Source organism: Nymphaea colorata, chromosome 10, assembly GCF_008831285.2.
Source record: "Nymphaea colorata isolate Beijing-Zhang1983 chromosome 10, ASM883128v2, whole genome shotgun sequence".
Classification (NCBI taxonomy): Eukaryota; Viridiplantae; Streptophyta; class Magnoliopsida; order Nymphaeales; family Nymphaeaceae; genus Nymphaea; species Nymphaea colorata.
In genome coordinates this window covers 569,424-590,770 of record NC_045147.1, presented here as the reverse complement: position 1 = coordinate 590,770, position 21,347 = coordinate 569,424, and the positions used below count along the sequence as shown (strand labels likewise).

General features: G+C 37.2%; 1 protein-coding gene across 2 annotated transcripts; it reads left to right on the top strand.

Annotated features, from left to right (window-relative positions):
- Window positions 1–286: 286 nt before the first annotated feature.
- Window positions 287–21,202, top strand: LOC116263142 (omega-amidase, chloroplastic). Of its 2 annotated transcripts, XM_031642755.2 has the most exons (10): window positions 298–696; window positions 5,302–5,418; window positions 8,141–8,365; window positions 8,570–8,663; window positions 10,821–10,895; window positions 12,995–13,073; window positions 19,841–19,856; window positions 20,571–20,651; window positions 20,749–20,831; window positions 20,921–21,202. In XM_031642755.2, exons 1-10 carry the CDS (start codon window positions 382–384, stop codon window positions 21,000–21,002), a joined length of 1,167 nt encoding a protein of 388 aa, XP_031498615.1. In that variant the 5' UTR covers window positions 298–381; the 3' UTR covers window positions 21,003–21,202. The 2 variants fall into 2 exon arrangements, with proteins under 2 accessions (XP_031498616.1, XP_031498615.1); XM_031642756.2 differs by lacking the exons at window positions 12,995–13,073; window positions 19,841–19,856; window positions 20,571–20,651; window positions 20,749–20,831; window positions 20,921–21,202 and adding an exon at window positions 12,643–12,988 and having other exon boundaries at window positions 287–696.
- The last annotated feature ends 145 nt before the right edge of the window (window positions 21,203–21,347 follow it).

Sequence of the window (21,347 nt, the reverse complement as noted above, 5' to 3'; positions counted from 1 at the left end):
CCAAATACTTCTTTTGAAACCAGTCTTTCAAGATATTTGTTTGGTTAAAAATTCTGCAGATCTGCATTGCCAATAGACTTCGATTTGTTTCACTGGGGGCTTTGATACCCACCCCCACAACCTGTCTTCCATCCTGTGACATTGCACATAAGATTCCTCTTCAAGAAATATGGGACAAAGTGTTCGGGAAATCATATTCAAACAAACACGCCCAGTGACGCAATTTTAGAACAAACGAGGTGATGGAAAAAAGTAGGAAAAGGTAGGTGGGGGGTTTTGTGGCCATGGTGGTTTGGTTTTGCATGCAATGCGCTCTTGGTTGGAGGAAAAGGCTAAGAAGGAAAAAAATAAAAGAAACAAAAGAGAAAAAACAAAGGCTGGATGCTGACGGCACTCTCACAGATGCCGCTTCCTTGCTCCAGTTCTATTACTTCTTCCTCATCTGCATCTTCTTTGGGGTTGTGTCTCCGCCTCTTCTTCGCCTCTCCCGCATTTTCTCCAGGTTGCGGGTGCAATTTTTCTTCTCTTTCGTCCTCTCCTCTCAGGGCGCTCTGCGTCTCCCCTGCTTCCCGGAGCATCGCCGTCCTGAAGCGGGCGACATCCAGTAACGCATTCTCTGCGATGGCTTCCGCTTTCAAGCCCGAGGAGTCCCGACGACCTCCCGCCATCCCCTTGCCCCCACCACCCATCCAAAAGGTACTTCCTTTATCTTTCTTATGAAATTTCACGTGCTTTTGTGGAGAAAATGGGAAAATTTTAGGAGGAGAATTATCTTCAGATGTAAATTTTGAAGTACACAGGTAAAGATCGAAATGAAATCCGGTTGTTCTTTGCTTGCATTCTCTGCTTCTTTCTTCTTTGTTGAATTAGTGTGATTTTGATTTGGTTTCATATCTTCATCTAAAATTGCCGCCGGTCGCTTGAGTGAGTTCAAGGAGCGAGTGATATTCAGTTGATGATGTGCTCCGGAGTGATGATTCCACCGAGGTGATGAGTGGCTTCATAGTGTTTTCTTGGATCTGCCTTCTCAATACTATTTCTTGATCTAATCGGGTGGCCTCGTTAATCCTTCTTGCTTCCTGCTTTAATTTGATTAATCTGTTGAGGGCAAGATGAACTTGCCTAGTTCAGTTCAACACATATGTTCTTTTTGCGATTTTATTATACTCGGCTCGTTTGATAGGCAAATGTGTTGCAACAATTGGTGGGCCGTCTGATTCACGTCAAAAGTTCTGCCATAGACGACAGTCACGAAACTTTTGCGTGAGAGAACTTATTCCAAGCAGACAATTTACAAGTTAATTAGGGGGCCATTTGACTTAGTTTCAAAAGTTTTGTCATATGAAAACCTTTCATAAGCGAAACTCTTGCAAGAGAAAATTTTTGCTATATTTACGATCCTAAGAATACCAATCCAGATTCTAGACAAGCCAGATAGCTCCTCCTGTTTCTCTTCTTATTCAGTGCTCACGTTCAGCATTATATTGCGGAAAGAGATGATGAGAGTAGTCTAGATAGATAGCTCTAGAATAGGACATTATATAAGTTGGGTTAGAATGATCAGTCATGTAAAATTTACTACAGAATTGAAAGAAAAAGAAGAAAAGGATAATCTAAACATTAGTAAGAGAGCAACCCTGTCAAGTGGTCTACACTTGACTCCAACTCTCCGCCTTCTGATTCAATATTGAAACAGGAGAAAACTTTGAATGGGGTTGTTTATAAGTCTGTCATCTCATCCAGAGAAATGTTTCCTGCTTGTTGTTTAGCTAGTCTAGTGTCTGGAGCACAGATTATATGGAATAGAACAAGGCTACAATGTCCTTCATTTAGTTGCATTTTTTTTACTTTACGGATGAAACTGAAAGTGTCCCTTTCCGTTTGATTGGTCTAGCCAGTGATTTTTTTCCTTGTAAATAGCAGTGGGTTTTAATTAAAGTTGGTGAAGTGTCTAGGCCTTATACCTGTGCATAGTCTTGATACTGAGTTGAAGGCTCTGAATCTGGGCCTCATTAGACCCTCATCCTAGTGGAAGGTATAAATGAAGAGATCAATTATTTAATAGAATATCCATCGATTGAAGAAGGTTTCTCTCCACAAACAAACTTTGCTATATATAATTTGTATGATAAAATACAAATATTTTTTTTCCAAGTAAAATGTAAAAACCCTCGCAACAATGACAAAACTTTAAAATGTAGGCAGCACTTTTTGGGAAGGAAAAATTGTCTTGGAAAGTGGCAAGAAAGTGGGAAATTTTTGCTTTGCAAAAGGTTAATCAATATTTGTAAAAGTATATAAAAATGAGTTGATCTACCATTTTTAGCAATCTTGCCTAGAGCAAAAGTTTTGCCTTTGTCAAACAGGGTTTGATGTCCTTTTGGTAGAGGCAAAACCTTTGCATTTGGCAAAGTTCTGCTAAAATTGGCAGGCCAGCTGATTCACCTTAAAGGCATGCAAATGGGAAAAAAGTGTGCTTGGTCAAACTTTTTTTAAGCAAAACCCTTATGAAGCAAAATTTCACATGTTTGATCATTGATGACTAAGGAATAAACAAATGAAAGTTTTCATGTCTAGGCTATGTATATATTATGTGGATAGGCATGTATTCTTTTTTTGTTTTCTTTATATTATCTTATATTCTAGCTGTTGGCTGGTCCAACGGCTAGCTTTTCTAGCTGTTCGAACCACTCCAACACCTACTGCTAGTTCTCCTCATTATTATTCTCACTTCTCTCCTTTATAAATAGGCACTGTTTACTGTTGTAAAGCATGGCTTGTTAGGCCAGTTTTCTGAGGTCTCCTGCGAAATAATATTCAGTTCTACAAGAGAGTTCATTATTTTCTGTGTGCTAGACTATTCATTTCTGTGGTTGAAGAGTTATAGCTCTTGTGACAAGTTAGAGCTCTAGTTTTCATGATATCAGAGCTTGGGCTCTGCACAACCTGATTTTCTCTTGATTCTTCAAGCTGTGTTCGTCTTAGGGAAGTGTTTTCAGGATGAATGGAAGATTTTGTTCACCAACTGTTCAGTTAATTTACTGTTTGGATTTTAGCTGCTGATTTCTTCTGTTGAAAGTTTTCTTCTTGGAAATTGGTTGCTGCTCATTGTTGTTGTGAAGAACAGCAGCTTGATTGATACTTATTGAAGGAAAATTATGTCTTGACTCCGCCCACCTAGTGTTTGATGATTGGATTGAAAGGACTGACAGGATTCTTGTTGACAGTTGTGTGGCATCAATCTTGATTTATTTGAAGGCTAAACTTGCAGCCAGATTTGCTTCAAAACTTGTAAGTTAATCACCTTTTTGCTGACCTCCTATATATCTTGTGGGAATTATGGATGAGAAAGTTTCTACAATTCCCTTTCCAAAATTTACTTATACTAATTATTCTCAATGAGCTAGAACCATGGAACACTTTATTAGAAGTAAGGTTTTTGGCAATTGGTTGAGGGGACCAAAGCCAAATATCGACTAAAGTAGTTGATGATAAAGCCCAAGAATTAGAGGATAGGATACCAAGAAAGATGGTATCTGACTATGAAAAGAACTAGGAAGAAGGGAAGATTGGATGTCACAAAAATGTTACTTGGATCTTAAGTAATGTGAAGAATGCAACCGATAGAGAAATTTCTAAACTCAATTAGGCTCATGAAGCATGAGTTTTTTTGTCTTGAAGAAAACTCAAATGATGAAGGACGTGGCTTATATGTGCAATATCCAAGTTAAAATTAATACTCCGACAAGAAAATAAAACCATCAAAGAATACATTGCCGAGATGGATCAATTGTGGGATGAGATGACAATGTTTGAACCAAATTGGGTAGACCCCTATGATGTGGTTAATGGAAAAACAAATTCAAAGGGAAAAGTTCTATAAACTTGTTATTGGTTTAAGACCAGAATTTGATGATGTGAAAACCTCTTTGTTTCATTGATCCAAAGTGATTGAAGCCATTGCTGAATTGCAAATGGAAGAGAATCGTTTAGATCTTTAAAGAAAGGAATCATGGTGCTGTAGCAACTTCTCGTCTTGGGTCTAATATTAGACCATATAGACCACCACACTTTAACAAGTCAAATGAGGAAGGGGAAAAAAAAGTTATGTACTTAAATGCCTATATTGTCGTGAACATGGATGCCTGAAATCAAAGTGTCCTAAATTGAAGAAATTTGAAAGAAGGAAGGTAGAGTTGGAGACATGAATGATGAAAGTAATAATGCATCATTGACTTTAGATATTGACAAGTTGGTAAATGCACTTCAACTAAAGCTTTTGGATGCTCTTCAACTTCTACTACAAGGAGGAGATACTCCAACATTGGAAGCTACAGTTGCATCTACATCATCAAGTAGGTATTCTTGGGTTCTTAACTCAGGAGCTTCCTTTCATATGACCCTATTGGTTCCATACTTAGCAAATGTATTGTTCATTTGTGTTTTAGAAATAATATTCCATTCAAATCTAACATTTCCTTTTTCTTGAAGTTCTTGGTTTAAAGTTGAAGTTCTAGATTTTAAGGTTAGAGATATAGTAAGGTGGTTCTTTTTGTGTGCATGAGATTTTTAGAACTTTTTTTTTTTTTGGCCTTTCTCGTATTGAAAATCTTTTCAGGCATGGCTGATATGGCTGATGTAGGCTGTTAAAATGTATCATTGAGGGGACCAATATGACATAGAGTCTGATAATGTATCATTGAGGGAATCAATATGACATAGAGTCTGATATCGTCATACTGACAACATTGCTTCCTCCTTCAGGAAGTTGAAAGTTTTACCTAGAAAAGTGCAAATGAAAAGGTAACTAACAAAACTACTATATTGCAAAAGTTCTGCAATGTCTGACAAAGTGTTGAATTTACATAGGGCACACTTCTGGCCTTCTAGCAAGCCTTTTTCACTTGAAAATTTAAAGGGCATGTTCATTTACTAGGGCCATGACTTCAGTTTAAGTAGCAAGGAGTAGGACACAAGGATATTTTGATGTCAGAAGCTTATTTGTTCCTGAGAGAAGTGCCTAAATACATAATATGTCTAAATACATAATATAGTCCACAATTTGGATGACTCATGCTGCTAAGCAGCATTTATTCCCCCCGTTTTTTTGGATCACTTGAAGCTGGAACATATGTTACTATAGGTAACATCTACTTTTTTATTATTCCTTCATGAATTCAGGGTACATTGGTCTTCCCTATTTAATGACATGATTCAGGGTTATTTTATATAACAGATGAACTTGAACACCATCATCTGTTTTGAATATTTGTTTACTGATAATTTTTTCTTTTGTATCAGTTCAAGATTGCTCTTTGCCAGTTGTTAGTTACTGCAGACAAAGAGAAGAACATTGCCCATGCACGCAAAGCAATTGAAGAAGCAGCAGACAAGGGTGCTAAGCTAGTTGTCCTGCCTGTGAGCAATCTAATCAGTTTGATAGATAATGATTCTGGACTAGATAATGATTCTAGACTCCTGTAAAGATTTAGTACATGACCTGCATGGTTCACATCTTGATGTTGAATGATAATAATGCTTCATGTAACTGTAAAAATGCTTTGAAACTGATATGATCTCTCCAAGAAGTAAATCTTAATATTCTTGAAGATCTACATGAACCTCACACTATATGCTCAAAGGGTATATAAAATCACAAAGTGAGAACAAAACACAAACACCACATATGAAAACTAATATATTCAAGTAATAGAATGAGCAAAAATCTCTCCAAGAAATTAGAAGAGTTATCCCCTCTTTAAATACATGAAGCAATCGTCAAGAGGGCATGCTGTTGACTGGTCCAATGACTAGAAAGTTAGCTGCTCGGCCTCCCAATAGGTGTCTTCCAAGGACAGTTTTATCATTTTGTGAAACTGTTATAAGCAAAAAAACTAAGAAATAAGGAAAAGAAATGCAATGTATATATATATATATATATATATATATATTTGAAAAGCTATAAATGAAATTGCTGTGGCACACAAATAAGTAAGACAAAAAGGACAAATTTAGGAAGAAATAATACAGAACATAGAAATCTATGACATACACGAAGATTTAAGATAAAAAGTATAAGGCTATAGCATGGCAGCAACTTGCAATACTCATTTAAAGAAAAAAAAACTACCTAATGTATTAATTAAAAAAAATATTAAATTATTAATACAACATGTATTCTGACAACATCACCTTGCTTCCTAAGCCAGTCATTTGAGTCAATGGACTGGATTGTGCTACCAGCCCCCCACAGAGTCGGCACAGGCAGAGATCAAGGGAGCATTGAGCAAAAAGCAGAAGCCCGTGAAAAGGAAAACAGATAACAAAGCATCTTGGATCTTCTAAGTCTAGCATTCGACAGAAACTAAGAAAAATGGGTCTTCAACCAGACCCATAATGAACCATATTGCTGTAAGTTGGTACAACTAACAAAAATATTGTACGGGTCGCCAGACAGAGATAAAACATTAGACATACTTTGAAGATAACAACAATACTCAACAAACCTTAACTACAAAATAGATCGGCTGAAATCTCTTAACATGTAACAAATCATAAAAAAACTATTAACAACAACTTTGAAGCTATAGCAGTCACCGGACAGAGATGAAATATCACCAGATGGTGGATGCCCAAAGCAGCCAACGATGCCAAATGGATTCTAGGGAGGTGCAACCTACATGGTTAACGAGGCTAGAGCCTAGGCAGGACTAAGCCCATCAAGTGGTCCTCCTCAAAATGGGAAGCTATTAAAATGAAATACTAGTTGGAATTAACAATAAAACCAATATATTTCCTAATAAAAAATGCAGCAGAGTAATAACGACAAGCGAAGTGTGGCTAAAAGCATATTATAAATTTAGAAAAGAAAGAATTGACATCTTTTTGTTACAATAACTAAGGTAATGTAAGTGGATCAATTTAGTGATTGGAAGATTAGGTTTTCAGGAAGGCCCTGTTTGCTTAGAGAATCTTTTGGTTCATTCAGTAGTCATACCAGTTGTGCTAAGCAGTTTGCTCTACTCACTTAGGATTTCATTCTTCCTTCTTTCCAACTAGAACCCTCAACAGGTGCTGCAGATCATAGAGTGTTTGAGTTCCATTCACTCTGTCAAGTGCTAGAAAGCTTGATTTCTTCCTAGAGAGGATTCCTGGATGGCAATAATCAGTTTCTTTTGGCAGTGAGTCAAAGATGGGTTTCCTTCTTTCTGCATCTAACAATGAAACATTTAAAATGCATCTGATATACAAATGCATAAAACGTGGCAGTGAACATAATCAAAAGTTTTTTAAAATCAAATTTAATGAAGTTGAACAATTAATGTTTATGAGTTATGTAACATAAAAATAAAGCTCACAAGGAAATATCTTTTTCTTTTTCCAATGGCTCAAGTTATGCAAAATCTTCCATTTATTAAATTCCAACTATTAAATCTCTAATTACAATTTTGTAAAGTAAATTCCTAAAGACAAAACACGGAAATTACTAATATAATTGGAAAATAAGAAGGAACATATATCTCAGTATAATCACAAGTTTCATGTTAACATTGTTTGTAACACTGACTTCCATTATAATTCTAATAAATAAGAAAAACTTTTTTGACAAGATTATTGATATATACAAAACATAGTTAAAAACCTAAAATATCATATGAACAGTTTCATTCATAGTATAATAGTGTATGAATTGTATCTATAAGTGTGAGGCCACACATATATGCATTACACTTTTAATGAAAATTCACATGCAAAAAGAAAAAAAAAACTGCACAAACACAAGAAGAAAACAAACAAGAATTTAGGTTGTCATGAAAAACCTCTAGGTTACTGAGCCCTAGAAAATATTCTAGGTGTTTTCAAGTGGCAGGTCATGTAGAAACAGCTAGCCTAGATGACTGCCAAACGTGAGGACATAGACCTGCTTTTGACAACGTAGTTGCTATCAAGTACTTTTTCTTTGGAACAGTGATTATGGTATATATTTTCTGAAGCGATGATAACAATCTAAGATCATATGATTAACCTCTATTTGAGTTACCCGCTAACTAGTGTAGTGTCACTTATTATGTATCGATACTTTGTTTCCTTTCTGATATATTGTGGCACCAATTCTGTGGTTTTCCTATTTGTGCTGAAGGAAATCTGGAACAGTCCATATTCAAATGATAGCTTTCCAGTGTATGCGGAAGAAATTGATGCTGGTGGTGATGCTTCTCCATCATCCGCAATGCTATCTGAAGTTGCTCGCAGTAAGCAGATCACAATAGTTGGTGGGTCTATACCAGAACGCTTTGGTGATCGGTTATACAATACTTGTTGCATATTTGGTTCAGATGGAAAGCTGAAAGCTAAGCATCGAAAGGTCAGGATTTTGTTAATTAGGCTTATGCAAATAGGTGCAGAAATGCTGCTGTACGAAATCAAAGTATTCCTTATGCACACCCACTGAACAGTTTAATGTTACTTAGTCTATGTCTTCAATGGACTCCCTTTCTTCCTCAACATTAACATAAAACTGATCAAGTGACTTGTGACGTGTCTGATTTAGTGGACACATTGATTGCAGATACACCTATTTGACATTGACATTCCAGGAAAGATTACTTTCAAGGAATCAAAAACCCTTACTGCAGGAGAAACACCGACTATAGTAGATACAGGTTTGTAAGTCTTGCTTGCTCATATACCTCGTCTTTATAGATATTGGTTTAATAGTGTTCTAGAAATCAGAAAGGTAAAAAGGGAAATGGATGGCTTTATGTCCGCATACATATATACATGCAAGGAACATTGATGATTTGGGATTGGAAGCTGGATTGGCGGTCTACCTGTAAGGAAGTAGAGGAATCTTCTGTTGGAGTGGGTGGGCAGTTTTTTCAAATTGACATTTTCCAACCATTAGAATTAAGCTTGTGGCTTTTTCAATGGTTAAACACACCTATGTTGCAAAATTCCTGCCTAGGCATTACTTATTTATGGGAGATGCATCCAGATAAGATCTTAGTTAATATCACAGGTGTGTGTGTTTATGTTTTTGTATCTAAATCCATATGCTTTTTCAACAGAAACTGTGGGGGTGTTAACATATTGTGATTGAATTAATGAATAATTTTATGCTTATTGGCATCACTATCTGATGGTGAATGGATACTGATAGACATTTGTTGTCTCTCCAGCATGTATGTGCTCTTATTCTCATGTATTCATGTTATACTCACTAATGAAAATTTCTGACATAAAATCGACGGTTGCTGGTGAAGCCTGCTATTTATGACAGCCAATATTTTCTTTTTCCTTTTTAGTAATGTGCAGATGGCACTGTAAATCTGGTAGGAAGCCAAACTGTGGATGTCAGAGCAGGTTTCACTACCACATAATTCAGTTTTGCCAAGACCAAACTTACTTGAAGGCAATGTTATCCGTATCGTGCGATACGTATCGTATAGGTCTAAAAAACCAATACGATATGCTTACGATACACGATATGCTCGTGTATCGTAAGCGTATCACCCGTATCGTACGATATGGGAGATACACCCCCGTATTGTATGATACGGGGAAAAACACAAAATTCTTTAATTTTTAAAGTTTAAACACTCCTCCCTCTCTTTCTTCTTGTATTTGAAGACTCCAAGAGACGTGGGAGGGAGAGATTTTGCCCATTTTCATAAAAAATAACTGAGGATTCATCGATTTGGGGAGATATTATCGTTGAATCATGAAAGATGATAACTATATGTTTTGAACTTATGAAATTGTGATGTATTCTAAGTCCTAAGACTCTAAGTCCTAAGATTCTATAAAATTTTCAAGTTTAAAATTGTGATGGGTGCTTATTATGTTATTTTGAATCTCTGATTTCTTATTTTTGAATGTGTTGCCGATACACATGAATGTCCCTTATGTATGATGATCTTTTTGATATTTGAAAACATTTTTCTTGATTTCTGATTTTTTGTTTATTTTTTCAGATTTTAAATGATTTTTCTCTATTTTTTCTGATTTTTTAATATTTTTTAATTAAAAAATTAATTTTACGATATGCTACGCTACATTTGCGATACGTTACGATATGGCATATAGGTCGGGCTGACCGATACGCGATACGCTACGCCTTTTATAACATTGCTTGAAGGGAAGAGGGGGGTGTGGAGGAAGGTTGGTGGGTGGGTTTGAGCGGTGGCAGGTTTTCATTTTTGAATCTCCGAACCCGGTTTTTTAGGGAAAGGGGTTGCATCCCCTTCATTTTAACACTCCACCAGCACGCAATGGTGATGGTCAGATGAACCATCTTTAAAAAAAAAAAGTTATGAACTTGTGGTTCTAAAGCTTGCCAAAAACCTGGTTTAGAGTTTCTTCGCTCTTGCCATCCAAAGTAGGCCTTGATTCTAGAGCAGGCTTATTAACATATTTGAATTTTTTAGTATGACTAAGGTGTAGTTATCATTTGGAACAATTGTACCTAGATTCAGTTTTTGATAGTTTTCTTATAGGTTATCTATGTTATTTCAATCGTGTCACTGTAAATTCTCATTGTTTAGTTGGTATATGTGGTTTTTTTCGCATTACTTCTGTCACGTGCTGATTCTATACTTGGTCATTTAAACGTTTCAAAATCATGTAACAGATGTCCACTCTCTTCAACATTAAAAGATGCTGAAGTGTGCTATAAATTGAATTGTTAAGTGTTCTTGTTTCTGTGGTTTTGGACTCCATATGGCAGACCTTTTTCTTCATTTCCTTTTGCTGTTATAGATGTTTATGCTTCAGCTTGCACATAGGCATACAAAGCCTTATGACCGAGTGTTTGGTTGCAGATGTGGGGAGAATTGGTGTTGGTATCTGCTATGATATCCGCTTTCAAGAACTAGGCATGTTATATGGCGCAAGAGGTCTGTTGTTGCTCACTTCTTTGTTAAGACTTAAGAGTATTCATTTTCCAGTCAAATCAATTTAACTGAAATCTTATTGGGACATCTTTCTCAGCTTTGCAATAGCTTCTTCATGAAAAGCACGTGTTTACCCATGCAGACATACATGAGTATTTATTGATTTGTCTAAACATATTTCTGCATGTTCACTTACCTGCATGTCTGGATATGGGTATGAGAATATGTAGACACACATGTACATCTGAAAGATGTGTGCCTAATGCAAGCAATGAAACTTATATCCTGGTGATCTGTTTATTGGATTGATACATAATTATGGTGTGCAATATCTTGAAAATGGGGAAAGGAACAAAACAACGTGGAATGCTGAAATGATCTCAATTGACCTTATCTTGTATTTTCATGACCTCTGTTGCCCCAAATTAAGGCTGGGTGATGGGCCAGGCCTGGGTCTTTAAAATGATCCTCGGGCTGTAAATAACCTTTGCCCGGCCCTATTAACAATTGGGTTGGGTTGGCAAGGTAATGGGAGTCCATTGATAGCTGGGTAATATAAAAGCGTAAGTCCCCATCTTCGCATGAATGACACCCAGTCTCTCTCTCTTGTGATCAAGTATTTCTCTTGAAACCCTGCTTCCTCTCTCCCTTCCTGGGCCTCATCTGGTGCTTGTGGACTTGCGATATTGCATCCAGTGCCAGGCATCTTTTCTGTAGGTCTGCAATGTGATCTTTCTCTTTCATATTCCCCTTTGAAGGCATGGGGCTGAGCCCCAGCCTGTACAGGACTGAGCTTGGACACTCACACGACCCTTGCGCTGTCCTGGACCGATAATCAAAATGTCAGGGGTCTGAGCATCCTGCAAGGGCATTTGACCTGCAAGAGTCCAAACTTGCTGGCCCTAGGCCAGCCTCCAGCCGTACTTGGAGATTATAGAATATCTGCACATCCAGATTCAAACATTTAACTTCGGAATACTGGGACCATATATAGGAGCATAACTTCACATACCTTGTTCATCTGGTGGGCTTTCTAATAGCTCTTCTACAATACTGCTGCAAACCAATCAGATAACCTGGGCCATGTTAGGGTTTTCAACTTTTTAGATTTCAATACACATGTTTTGCATGTCAATGATTATGATATGGAGATCCTTTTTCTTTTTGTATATGAAACAGTTCTTGTGTAAACTGTTTTAGTTTTTCCTGCCTATTTCTGTTTCCTACTTCATGTTTATGAAACCTTGATTATCTAACATCCTTGATTACTTTATCAATTTTTTGGATTCGTAATTCAGTTGCTGTTTCTTGTCAATGGGCCATTTCATAGGTTTTGTGCAGTTTCATTCTGTTGCTTCATATTTTAGCATACTAACTGGTAAAATATGATCGGCATTCAAATAATTTATATAACAGAAGTGCAGAACTCACAGGTTTTTGATAAAAGTAAACAATTTCATGTTATTCATCTCCCCGCTCTTGATGGACACACACATGTATAGTACAATGGACACACATACACGCACACACGTACATCTCTCTGAATTTGATGTTGTCGACATTGTTATACATTGTATTTAGCTCCGGAAAGTCCATCAAAAGAATCTCTTGATAAGCTTAAAAATGTAAGGGCTTGTAGAGTTTGTGGACATTTTCTCAAGGATGCTCTTTGCATGAACATGGAAATTTCTGTTTTTTATTTGTAATTAAATTGAAGAAGTAATAGGCTATCTTGGGATCTCACCTGCAGTTCAAGAATTGTTCCACTATCTGGGCAGTTTTATCTACAGCAGCATGCAACAGCAGTCTCATTTAGTCTACATGTGCCCTTACCTGCCCTACATGGAGAGGAACTTTACATGGCCCAATTGTGGATCGTGCATATTCATCTTCTGCATGCTTTCACTATCTTCCATTGCTCTCTTGTCATCTCATTGAGATTAACAGATGAAATGACAAAAAGAAAGTTTTATATTGATTATAAAAAAGATTTCGTGTTTGGGTTATGTGAACCAAGGAAGGAAGAGCTAATAGCAGATAACATACAAATAGCTAATTGTTTCGTGTGTATTTTGACATGGAGGACACCAATCTGGTTTCAGGAGCTCATCTCTTATGCTACCCTGGAGCATTTAACATGACCACTGGTCCCTTACATTGGGAACTACTACAGCGAGCAAGGTAATAGTAGTTGTGATTGCTTCAATGCGACTAATTTGTTTGTCTGTATAAGATATCTAAAATCAGTCGGCTCAAACATATACAATCTGAATTATTCTAATAGCTCGTAGAATCTCTCTCTCTCTCTCCCCCTCTCTCTTGATGCTGCTGATGGAACATTGGTTATCCTGGAGCTAATCTATAGTTTTGTGTATAAGTGCCTTCTGAAAAACGGGATGTGCATATTGGAGCATGCGTATAAGCTTTCAGTTTTAAAACAAAAGCTTAAAAGCAAAAAGCGAAATTTTCAGAAACGCAGCTTGTGTTTAGAATTATGTAGAATTTCAATGGACATCGATACTTGTTAAAATGTGCAATTATATATGGCTATTGGTAAGTCAAAGGGATGATATTTACCTCTAATCTCCCCTTATTCTGTCTGCAGCTTGGATAAGATGGTTGGAATTCAGTAGAGTTCTGGGGGTGATTTAACTTGACATCCTAAATTATTATTACTGCAATCTGCAATTTGTGTTTCTGCATGAATATGATTTGAACAATAGTGCAGTTATGTGAGGCACAAAAGCTTGTAACTTTACTGGAGCACCTCCAAAAAAGAAAAAGAAAAAGAAAAAGAAAAATATGCAGACACCTAAGCTACTATAATTATGCAAAATGAATCTAATTTTTGGTAGCTGTTAAACATGTCTAACACCTTCCCTTTGTCCACCAAGCACATATCTTCAATTTTCTCCAGCTGCCCATTATGTCAAGTCTTCATCATATTGCAAGTTAAGTTCGGTTTTACTTAGACACTTTATCTTTTTGAATTCTGTTATGTCCTGAAAGCATTTTCCTTTTGATGATGAGGAAGGTTCTGTGCTTGTTGTTATTGGATGGAGAATTGCACTTTTTGGCACTTCCCAAGCATTAAGGGGACATTTTCCAAACCTAAAAAGCCTTCAAAGAATTTTCAGGAAAAACATTTAATGTAACTGGACTGAGAAATGATAATAGTCGTTAATCGGTTTTATGAAATATTTATAAGTCTGTGGTTCTTAATTATTTTTCTGTTTCTTGGTGGACATTTGATGCAATTACCTTTGCTGCCCCTAATCACTATAAAAAAAAACTTGATTAGGGCTTTCTAATGAAGATTTGCTTTCTCCTTTCAACCTGGTTTCTACACGGTATTAGAGCATCACATTCCTAGGAGGTTCTGATGCCATGCAGGTTGAACTTCTTCCCCCACCTACCTTCTTCCTCACTTCTTCCTCTTCTCTCTTCAATCTGATGCACTGACACAGATTCTGGTCTGAGTTTCTTCTTCTCTTTTCACCCAAAGATCAGGGATCTGATCACATGATTTCGGTAGGCAGATGTAATCAGAAACCCTTGATCTTGAGTCTTGACTAGTGTTGCTGTCAGTAGAGACTCAATCCTGTATAGATGTTGGCAAACTTGAGAAGGCTCGTAGAGGGATGTCAGAACTTGCCCTAATCTGAGAATGGTGATGTAAGTTGGCTATAGCAGTTAGAGCAGACTGCACAGAAGTGTTGTTTATCCTGTTGATGGTGTCATGGACCTTTGAAGATATTGATCTAGTCGTTACATACATTGCAGTTGGAGTCATGAATTTGGAGTTCTTCTGTTGTCATTTGATTTGTTTCTTTCTTAGTTGGAAGAGTTGAATCAAGTTGCTACAGATTCAATTAAGAACATGGTGCATTGTGTTGTGATATATTTCAGAATCTGATTCAAAAACTGCTAGTATAATAGATTCTTGTTTCCATCTGATTTAAGCTTGGTTGTCTTATGCCCTGAAACCTAACTGCAATGGATAGACTTGTTGCTTCTGATTCGTTCGGGCATTCGATTAATTTATTGAATTTATTTGTCATGTATTATCAGTAGCTTGGGTGGTTGGAAATCCGAGTTATCTTGTTGCTAGGAGTCATTCTGCTGGACTGTTTCTTTCTGCTGTCGAGTCTTTCATAGGCTGGCTGACTGATATATTAGTTTATCTTAAGCTTTCATTATGGCTGAAATCGAGGTAAAGGAAGGAGAGCAGAAATCTGATTTAACATCAGATTATAAAGCCTTTGCTAACCCTTTTTCTTATGAGGCCTCTGTGAAATTGAATGATAATAATTATGAAATTTGGTCGAAGACCTTTATGATGTCAGTCTTAGGGCACTGTTGCAAGCATATACTTGTTGAAAAGGAACCCACTGAGAAAATCGGAAACTGTGCTGCATGGACTGAGGATAATGATATTGTGATAGCATGGATCATGAATAACATGCAGCCTCACAGTGCTAGCCGACTGGTGTGCTTCGATACAGTCAGGAAGATGTGGGATGTTTTACATGATTATTCACAAGACAAATATTGGTTGCTTCTTGCAAATTGAGCAGGAAATCTTTGGCATGCTGCAAGGTGGTCAAAATTTGGCACAGTACTATGCCTTGGTAAGGTCAGCCCATAAGAGACTCAATGCCTTGTGCCCTTTGTGTTGTGATAAACATACGATGATGATTGCACAATTTTTGTTTGGGCTATCTGCTGATTATTCTATTGCTAAGGTGCAGATGCTCACGGGCGGTGACATTCCTAAATTGGCAGATGCCTATAACAGATTGAATTGGCTTGCTCTATCTCTCTTTCAGTCCCAAGGTGATTCAACATCTTCTGCCCTAGCTGTTAGTAGAGGTTGTGGTCCTGGCTCTAACTTATCTAGTAGAGGCAGAGATTGTGGGCGTGGAGGTGGAGGCTGTGAACGTCTTCAGTGTTCCTATTGTGGTAAACAAGGGCATTTGAAGACCGATGTTGGACAAGCATGACCACTCTTCTACGTGATCTACATCCTCTACTAAGACCACAACACAGACAACATCTCCTAGCATTGATCAAACGTCTACTTCTCAAGCTAAATCATTTACCCTTAATCTCATTCACGCAGAATATAGTCAGGTGTTGGCTCAGAGACTCACTCTTACTGGTTCATCTTCTACAATTGTGACAGATACAACCTTGTCAATAGGTACTAAGAAGCAATATCAAGGTAAGTTGTGGATAATTGCTTCTGGAGCTTCTCGCCACTTCTGTGGAGACTCCAAATTTTTTTTGGACCTATCTGTCTACCTCCCCTTCTGCTCATGTTAATTTGGCAGATGGAAGTTTATCTCCTATAGCTGGTCAAGGGGATGTATCTCACTCTTGATCTACATATTAACAATCTCCTGCATACGCCACACTTTCCTACAAAACTTTTGTCTATTAGACACAGCACTAAGGAGTTACATTGCAAAGTTGTTTGTCCTTGTCTCTTGCATTTTCAGGATTTATCAATGAGGAGAAAGATTGGTGGAGGCTGTGAGGAAGGCAGCATCTACTTTGAACCAGTTGGAGCTGCAAACTCAAGTGAGAAATTTAGTTCGGGTCCCCTTTTGCTGGCATCTTAGGTTGGTCCATCTATTGTTGTTTAAACTTCATAATGCCATCCCTCTGATCTCTCGTGACACTTTTTTTCCCAGTGTGAGGTTCGCCAACTGGGCAAGCACTATCGTAGTTCCTTTCCTTCCAGCCAGCAAAAGTCGAGTCAGTGTCTTTTTATCTTCATGTAGATGTGTGAGGACCAAGTCGTGTTCCTAGTCGGTCCCAGTCTATATACTATCTGGTTTTTATTGATGATTTTTCCAAGTTGTCATGGGGTTTCTTAATAAAAGAGAGATTTGAAATTCCTTGTATCTGAAAACATTTTATTATTGAAACGAAGACTTAGTTTAATCTTTGTGTCAATACTGTTCACACTGATAACGCCCTTGAAATTCAAGACTTCTACTTTACTTCTCTTTTATAAAGAACATGGTATGCTCATACATCTCAACAAAATGGAGTTGCTGAAAAAAAACATAGACATTTACTTGTTGTTGCCCGAATTCTTATGCTTCAGACCAATATGCCTGTTTATTATTAGGGGGATGCCATCCTAACTACATGTTACTTGATTAACTACATGCCTTTGTCGACTATTGGGGATCAAATACCTATAAAGCTTTTGTATCCAGACCGGCCTCTATTTCAGTTGGCTCCTAACTTCCTAAGGTGTTTATATGTGTTTGTTTTGTTCATAAACTTGGGCTTACTCGAGATAAACTTGTGGCCCATGCCATCAAATGCATTTACTTGAGATATGCTAAACATAAAAAAAGGTACAATTGCTATGATCTCATGGTCAGAAAAGAATATAGTGTGGAAGTTACATTCAATGAGTCTATTCCATACTATTCTAGTCAAGAGTCATCTGTCCTGATCCAAATGAGTCTTTTCCTTTAGCCATTCATCCTTTTCTATTGGAGTGTATGTCAGTTGCATCCCCATCTCCTTCAGCTCCCATACCAACTAGATTTCAAGATTCTCTGCTGGTCTACTTACGTTGCGGTACTGCCACCTCTTCTCATGAGCCTTCATCATCTCCTACTCATGAGGTAAGTTCCACTAACAATATTGAGGATGATATTTGTGCAGATGAGCCAATAGATGTTGATATCAAACTTACCTATAGCCCTACGGAAGGGTAGACAGCAGTGCACCCTCCCATTTCTAAATTTGGCTCACTAGACAAATTAGGGCATAGCATGCAGCAATTTGCAAGGGCTCTTTCTACTATTGTTCCATTGAGCCACCACAAGGCACTGATTGGTCCTCAATGGAAAAAGGCAATGCAGGAGGAGTTAGATGCATTGATTTCACGAGGCACGTGGGAGCTTGTAGAACCTTCCCCTAGGGCAGATATAGTAGGCCCCAAGTGGGTATTTGCTATTAAGTACCAGTCCAATGGTATTGTGGAGAGGTACAAAGTGTGCCTTGTTGGCAAGGAGCTACACACAAACGTATGGCTTCGACTTCTTTGAGACGTTTCTCCTATAGCTAGGCTTGGGATCATCAGATTAGTTATTTTTGTTGTACTTCTTGATGGTGGACCATGACACAACTTGATGGAAAGAATGGATTTCTCTGTGGAATCTTGTTTGAAACTGTGTATATGCAACAACCTCCTGGGTTTGATTGACATGAGGAGTGTCATAAGGTATATAAGTTGAAGAAAGCTATTTATGGTCTGAAACAAAGTCTTGATGTGTGGTTCTATAAACTTTTTGAGGTAATGTCAGAGGTTGATTTTCAGAGATCTCTATCTGATCACTCTCTTTTTTTAGAAAGAAGTTCTCGGGGTATTGTGGTCATGGTGGTATTTGTGGATGACATTATATTGATAGGTGGCAGCAAAATTGACATCCAAGAAACCAAGAAATATTTACATCAGAATTTTGTCACAAAAGATCTTGGTCTTCTCAGATATTTCTTAAGAATAGAAGTTGCAACAAATAAAGAAAACATTGTATTGTGTCAAAGGAAGTATGTCATAGACCTTTTATAGGAGGCAGGGATGTTAGGGGCAAAAGCAGTGTCTATTCTTATAAATCCTAAAGTTCACCTACAGGATGAAGATTCAGAGTGTGTTGATAAAATCATATCAGTCTTTGATAGATAAACTCTTATATGTTATTGTCACAAGACTTGATATATCTCTAGCAGTTAGAAGCTAAGTCAGTGACAAACTGTGTATGGTGCATTGGGAGGCTGCTATGATGGTATTCAAATATTTAAAATCCTCTCCTGGAAAGGGCATTCTATTTACAAAAGGTTCCTCTCTTGATATTACTGCTTTTACTGATGCTGATTTTGCAAGATCTGTTGATGATAAAAATCCTATCACTGTTTTTTGTGTTTCTTTTTTAGGAAACTTGATATCATGTAAGAGTAAGTGTGTGGTAGTGAGATCGCATGCAGAATCTGAATATAGAGCGATGGCACAAATGCCATAGAGATATCGTGGGTTATCAATGCTTGCATTCCTGGGAATTCAATTCTCTTTGCCTATGAAGTTGTGTGATAATAAAGCTGCGACATACATTGCTAACAATTCAGAACAAAAGGATGACACATATTGAAGTAGATTGTCATTGGGTATGATTCAAGCATGGATTGTTTCTACTATTCATGTTGCTTTAGAAGATCAAGTTGTGGACATGTTAACAAATATTATTCTATTTCTGATTTTGAAAATGTTGTAACAAGCTAAGCATGATTGACATACATGCTCCAACAGTCCAACTTGAGGGGAGCGCTGAGAAATAATTATAGTCGTTAGGTGATTTTATGAAATATCTATAAGTCATGTGGTAGTCTTAACTACTTTTTCCGTTTCTTAGTGGACATTTAATGTAATTCTTTTTGCTGCCCTTAATGGCTTAATCACTATAAAAACGTGATTATGCTTTCTAATGAAGATTGATTTTGCGTTCTCCTTTCAGCCTGGTTTCTACAAACTGTAAGTGCAATAATACTGTAATATATAACTTAAGTAGTTAGAGATTAACAATATTATCCAGTGCTTGACCAGCTGTCGCAAGTTATGGCTGTAATTGGTGCTGCTACTTTACTTTTCTGTTATTTTTCCCTTTCACTATTACCTCGAATTCCATAATTCAGATGTATAGGCTGGGTGTTTCCTTTTCTCGTCTCTGTAAAATAACCTTCGATATCATATGCATTTGTAATTGTTAGTATATCAAATCAGAATGCAGATTTGACCCTTAAGATATGTGTCAAATAAGTACAGTTTTATTCAGTTATGTTTTCCTGTAGTTTGTTATCATGAATCATGATTTTTTTTTTGTTATAGATATCCTAATGATGCCTTTTTTACTTTTCTTGTTCGACAGGGCAGTTGATAACCAGGTAATTCTTATTATTATATTTTTTCTGGGGAATTACCACTAATATTAATTTTTGGGGAAGCTTGCATTATTTAAGAACTTATATAATCTATACGGAATAGATGACTTGTTAATTGAATATAGTAAGGACTAACCTACAGGAAGATATATTGGTTGAAACTTCTCTCAGTAAATCCTCTCTGAGAGCATGGACAGATACTTTTTCCTCAAGTTAGAAGGAATTGTCGATTCAATGTAATGTCTTCTAATTGAAGATGCAAGAAATTTTCTTGTTTCTCGTTCTAGCAGAGGCCTCTATCCTTTCTTTGCTCTTGGCTGAAATAACCTCACATATTTGGTCATAGATAAAAGTATGATCTATGGAAATCTACCTTGTCAAGTTCATAACTGGCCCTTCACTGGACTGATACATCAACTTCAAGTAACTGGCCTGGAATTGTCGAGATGTGAGTATAGATCTTGTGCTAAGTCTGGGCTCGCCTATTAGGATAGAATTAAGATTGGGTCCTTAAGAATTAAAGAAGACCATCATCTACCAAAAAGAAAAAGAAAAATCCATTTTTTGTATGCCTGATTAATATGAACCTAGCTTGAGAAATTGTATAGATAGTCTTGGTAGTAAAGGAGGGATGCAAATTTCAGGGTAACAATTTTATATCGCATTTTTTCTTTCTTTGGCATCCGGAGGAACCTAATTTTTGTGCTTGGATTCCAGGTATTTGTAGCAACATGTTCACCTGCTCGAGATGCTGGTGCTGGTTACGTTGCCTGGGGTCACTCTACCCTTGTTGGACCTGTATGAAAGTTTAAAAGGCTGCTTATCTGTTTTTAGTTTTTACTTCATTGAAGATCCAGTATGGTGAAACTTATTGTTTTCTTTCTCTCTTTGGAAGTTTGGAGAAATCATTGCAACAACTGAGCACGAAGAGATGACCATAGTAGCTGAGGTTGATTACTCACAGATTGAATTGAGAAGGTCAAATATCTCTGTTAAAATGTTCTCACCATGCTTTTTCGGTATTATTTTTCCTGTTATTTCAAGTCGATTCATGTTTTTGGTTGCAGAATGAGCCTTCCTCTGGAGAAGCAAAGGCGTGGAGATTTGTATCAACTTGTTGACATTTGCAGATTAAGGGAAACTGAGTAGTCTTTGATTTGTGCCTTTACGTGGAATGAAATGCTATTAGTTAAGGAACCCCATTAGCGGGAGTTTTTGTACAACACGAATAACTATTCTCCACCGTGCAGAGACAGGAGTATGCTGCTAGCTTGATCATCTGTATTCTTGCTGGATGGTTAGGTCTGATGAATGATGGAATCGTTCAATAAATATGGTTGTCTTTACGACATCAGATCCAGACCTTTGCATGCATGTGGCCAGCGCACATATTATTGAGAAACTGGAAGCTTTTGATCTTTGGTTGAAATTTAACATTTTCAGGACCAGTAATTAAACAAAATTTTCATTTCCTTTCAAAATTCCACTGGCACC